The sequence below is a fragment of the Empidonax traillii genome, unplaced genomic scaffold (genome assembly GCF_003031625.1).
Source record: "Empidonax traillii isolate 1590-97213 ecotype Southwest subspecies unplaced genomic scaffold, ASM303162v1 scaffold1201:size224149, whole genome shotgun sequence".
NCBI lineage: Eukaryota > Metazoa > Chordata > Aves > Passeriformes > Tyrannidae > Empidonax > Empidonax traillii.
Genome location: NW_020956394.1, coordinates 1 through 4,893, shown reverse-complemented (window position 1 = coordinate 4,893; position 4,893 = coordinate 1). Strand labels below are relative to the sequence as shown.

Here is a 4,893-nt window from a genome sequence, read left to right as displayed (position 1 = left end):
GGGCTCTGCTCCCAGGGAACAGGGACAGGAGGAGAGGGAACGGCCTCAGGCTGTGCCAGGGGACAGTCAGGTTGGACATCAGCAGGAATTTGTTGCTGGCAAGGGTGGTCAGGCCTTGGCAGGGGCTGCCCAGGGAGGTTTGGAGTGCCCAGCCCTGGAGGTGTCCAAGGCAGGCTTGGCCGTGGCACTCAGTGCTCTGGGCTGGGGACAAGGTGGGGATGGGGCACAGGGGGGACTCGGAGAGCCTGGTGGGCTTTTGCGACTTAAGGGATCTTTGATTCCGTGTATAACCCGTGTCCAGCCGGTGTATAACCCCTGTTCCTCCCCCGTACCTGCCCCGCTCAGCCGTGCCGGTGTCTCCGCGCTCTCCCTCAGGCGCGGCGCTCGATGCGCTCTGGCGCGGCTGGCGGTGCCTGTGCCCGGGCGGTGCCGTGTCCGGCCCGGCCATGGCGGGGCTGTGCCGGGCCCTGAGCCGGGCCCTGAGCCGGGCTCTGCCGAGCCGGACACTGCCGGGCCGGGCCGTGCTGTGCCGGTCGCTGTGCCGGGCGGCGGCGCGGCCCGGGCAGGTCCCCAGGGCCCGGCCGTGGGGCTGGGGGCTGGCGCTGGGGCTGGCCGTGGGGGTCCGGGGCGAGGCGGACGGAAGGCGGGAGGAGGAGCCGCCGCCCCCGCGGGGCTTCGGCGCGGCCGTGGAGCGGAGCAGGGACCTGCTGCGGAGGGTCAAGGTGTGAGGGGAGCGCTGCCCGGGCTGGTGCTGCTCAGGCCGGGTCCATGCGGGGCTGTGGGCTGTGGCACAGTGTGGGGCACTGCGAGCGGGGGCGGCCCTAAAGGCTGAGGGGAGGACAGGCAAGAGCCGTGTGAGGGCACTGGGGCTGTTCAGGTGCAGGAGACTGAGGGGAGACCTCACTGCAGTCAGAGGAGGGGCAGGACTGAGCTCTGCTCTGGGGGGAGCAGGGACAGCCCCCAGGGAATGGCTGGAGCTGTGTCAGGGCAGGCTCAGGGTGGATCTCAGGGAAAGGTTCTTCCCCCAGAGGGTGTTTGGGCACTGCCCAGGCTCCCCAGGGCAGTGGGCACAGCCCCAAGGCTGCCAGAGCTCCAGGAGGGTCTGGATGATCCTCTGGGATACAGGGTGGGACAGTCGCTGGGGATGGGCCTGTGCAGGGCTGAGGGTTGGATGGGATGATCCTTGTGGGTCCCTTCCAGCTCAGCACATTCTGGGATTGTGTTTAAAAAGTACATTGTGGTTACTTTAAAAATCCAGTTGAAGCTTCTTTGAAGTCCTGCTTGCCGATAGGTGATGCAGTTTGCCTGTTGCATATTAGCTCTGTCATGTTTTGTTTCTGTTCAGTTCATCTTACATGTCCTGTTCCCTAACTGGGTTGAGTTATTAAAGAAATTATTTATGTGGTTACTGTTGTATGTTTTTCCCAGAGGCTGGATAAAAATGACAGCATTGCAAAAGCAGTTTTAAATGCGCTCTGTCTGGTGTTTTTTGACAGGATGAAGCAGGAATCCCAGGTATAATCGTTGGAGTTTCTGTGGATGGAAAGGAAGTCTGGTCAGAAGGTCAGTGTATGGGGGGAGTAGTTGTGCCTGTTGTGGAGAGCTGATGAACATTTTAAAAATTAACAATTCAGACACTCCAATCAATAGATAATTTGTCTGGTAGAACTGTATGTAGGAGGTAAAGAAATGTTCTCCCCACAGGGACTTAAAAGTCAAAATAAAAATGGTTCACATTTGGTGACCTGTGGGCTGAGATGCAGATTTTTCCTAGGAAGGATTTAACAGGCGTCATCCTTTCAGAAATTGCAAGTGATTGTTCTGATTACACAGTTTAGGTTTAAGCAGAGTCTGTTAGTACTGCTCTTATTGCATAGACATTTGATGTAAAAAAACCCTCTGTTTTCAGAAACATTTTCATGAGTTTCAAAAACCCAATATGTTGGTTACAACTTAAATGATAGCAGTAAATGGCAACATATTTCATTTTATCTTTTATAGAATGTGAAGAAAAAAGTCTACTACAATAAAAAGTTATTAACTTGATTGAAGCAGGAGCTGCCATAGTCCAATGCTTCCCATCCCAGTTTAGCTGGAGGAAAAACACTGAAGGGGCCAGTAAATCACTGCAAATAATTAATTCAGCCTGTGTCTGTGCAATGCACATACCAGAATGTTGTGTTTTCCCAAAGGTCTGGGCTATGCTGACGTGGAGAACCGTGTCCTGTGTAAGCCAGAGACCATCATGAGAATCGCCAGCATTAGCAAGTGTCTCACCATGATGGCTGTGGCTAAACTGTGGGAAGAGGGGAAACTGGATTTAGATGCTCCAGTGCAGAAATACGTCCCTGAATTTCCAGAGAAAGTCTACGAGGGCGAAAAGGTATGTAATTGTTTATCGGTAACAATTAATTAAGTGGTTTGTTTTTTTTTTTTTTAATTTCTGTTCCTGTCACTGCATAGCTGTCTGTGTACAGGTGCCTGCATCTGGACCTATTCCTGTAAAGCACTAAAAATCATTTAGACAAGTGCTGATGTTGCTGCTCAGAAAAGCAGTGCTGAAAATTCAGGCCTGTGGTTTTATATCAAGTGTATATGTATATATTTTTACCGGGTTTAATACAGATATTTAAAAGGTCTCGCCTGTTCCTTGTCGTGGTGAATTTACCTTGTTGGGTGATTTTGGGGCATGTGTTTTAGTGAAGGGAGCTCATGTTATCCTGTGTCCCAGGTCACTATTACGACCAGACTGTTGGTTTCACACCTGAGTGGGATCCGTCACTACGAAAAAGACATCGCGAAAGTGAAAGAAGAGAAGGAAAAGGCAAACAGAGCACTGAGGCCGACCAAACCCCACCAGGATAAAGAACAAAGAGAAGGCAAAGGGACTGAAAAACCTGATTCTGCCAAACCAAGGAAGGAACAGGACGGTGAGACGAGAACTAGGAACTCGAAGCCTGGCAGGAGGGACAAGGAGTTTGAGCAGGAAGAGTATTACTTGAAGGAAAAATTTGAAAGTGTGATTGACTCACTGAAGATATTTAAAAATGATCCTTTATTCTTTAAACCAGGTGAGTTTCTATTAATTTAGACCAGAGTGTGCTCTTCTGGGGAGATAATGTGTTTCAAATAGTTTTATCTGTTTTAAGGATGGTGGAGTCCAGTAAAGTGTTTGTGTGGGGGCTTTGTACAGAATTTCCTGGGGTTTAGTGTCATAAGCTTGTGATTCACATCATATTAAACTGAGAGTGGGGAGTTAATCTGCTAATTGGTTATTCATTCCTATATGTAGCTGTGATTCCATTTAAGCATCACACCACTAATGGGGTTTTTTCCCTTTCTCGTTGTGTTTCTTCAAGGCAGTCAGTTCTTGTACTCAACATATGGCTTTACTCTCTTAAGTGCTGTTGTGGAGAGAGCTGCAGGACAAAAATTTACAGACTACATGCTGAAAATGTTTCGTGATCTGGATATGCTGTCCACTGTGCTGGATGACAACGAGGCAATGATATATAACAGAGCAAGGTAAGCGAGGATGAAACTTGGTTTTTTTCCCCCAACAACTGTCGCTCTTTCTGCCTTTATTAAGCCAGTTGAGTTAAGAATGTGTGACACTTTTTCCAGACTTATAAATGAAGTGTTGTGTGTTATCTCCAAGTTAGTCATGAAGCTGCTTCCAATGCCATGGCATTGGTTCTGTAATTAATGTGTAAAATTACAGAGTAGGAAATAAATGTTTCCTGTTGTAAGAGTAAATATGGGGGAAGTGGGAAGGGTGTCTTGGAAGTTTACCTTTACTTTGGGTACAAATAAGCGCATAAATGTAAATAAAGTAAAATAAGGAGTAACTAGGAGTTTATACTGGAATTTATGGGTTGTCTTGGTTTGCTTGATGTACTGGCATTTTAAGAGTTCCATGGGATTGTAACAGTCTCACAATAACACAGGGTTTCCATAAATCAGATTGCATTATCGATTTTGACCAGAAATAAAGTTCTGTTTAACACAGAACGTGCTTTACCAATTGATTTTTTTAAAATTAATTTAACATGGAACCCCCCCTCAAAAAAAAATCCCTAAAAAAAAACAAAACCCAAAAAACCCAAACAAAGAAAAAAAACCCAAACAAAGAAAAAAAAAACCCCACCCCCACAAAACAAACTCAGAGCAATCTGTAACTGGATAATCCATTCCAATATAGTGGATAAGGCTGGAATTTCTTGTCTGTCTCTCTCTTATTTTACTGACCTTCCCATGTGGGCTCTGAAATTGGTTATTGACTCACCTGTTCAATGTTTTTATAAACTGAAATATGGTAGGGATGAAAGGTTTGGGGCAGATGCTGTTCTGGGAGTCTTTTTTTGGGCTGCTAATTGTTAAGCAAAACTGAGATGCTGATGTGATGGGTTCGCTTCCACAAATAGTAGCTTGGTGCCTCAAAATAGAATGTATTGACATGCTGAGGTTTGTTTATTGGTTTGGTCGTACTATATTTAACTGATAGGAAAATGTTTAAAAATCCATGTTCTGGATCTTTTAGAGGTCTAAGGCAGGCATTTCAGTGCCTTTATAACAAAGGTTTTTTGTGATCAGAACACTCTCTCTGGGGGCAACGAGACGGTGAATCACTGGCAGAGCTGATGGTTGTCTTGGATCTTGGACCATTGCCGTTATTCTTAGTATAAGAGTAAGTTGGACTGGCACTTGTGTTGAGACCAAGCTTCTAACCAAAGAAGTCACCTAAGTTTCTGCTTTCCTCTCTGGATTTCTTCTTGATTTTTCTGCAATAAATATATTCAAGAATAACATATTTAAAAAAAAAACCTCAGCATGCTAATACGTGCTCAGTTTGCTCTCTTAAGGTAGGGCAGCTTAAAATGGTTGTGCACAGCA

The 4,893-nt window shown here is 46.7% G+C and overlaps 1 protein-coding gene across 1 annotated transcript; it reads left to right on the top strand.

The window, feature by feature from the left end:
- The first annotated feature begins 446 nt into the window (after positions 1–446).
- Positions 447–3,529, top strand: LOC114069157 (serine beta-lactamase-like protein LACTB, mitochondrial). Its single transcript, XM_027905762.1, has 5 exons — positions 447–722; positions 1,497–1,563; positions 2,193–2,383; positions 2,732–3,071; positions 3,360–3,529. Exons 1-5 carry the CDS (start codon positions 447–449, stop codon positions 3,527–3,529), a joined length of 1,044 nt encoding a protein of 347 aa, XP_027761563.1.
- The last annotated feature ends 1,364 nt before the right edge of the window (positions 3,530–4,893 follow it).

Excerpts from the sequence above, each read along its gene's own strand:
- LOC114069157 (XM_027905762.1), top strand. The coding sequence starts at position 447 with ATGGCGGGGCTGTGCCGGGCCCTGAGCCGGGCCCTGAGCCGGGCTCTG. Across the intron at positions 723-1,496 it reads ACCTGCTGCGGAGGGTCAAG|GATGAAGCAGGAATCCCAGG; the intron begins GTGTGAGGGGAG and ends GTTTTTTGACAG. Across the intron at positions 1,564-2,192 it reads AAAGGAAGTCTGGTCAGAAG|GTCTGGGCTATGCTGACGTG; the intron begins GTCAGTGTATGG and ends GTTTTCCCAAAG.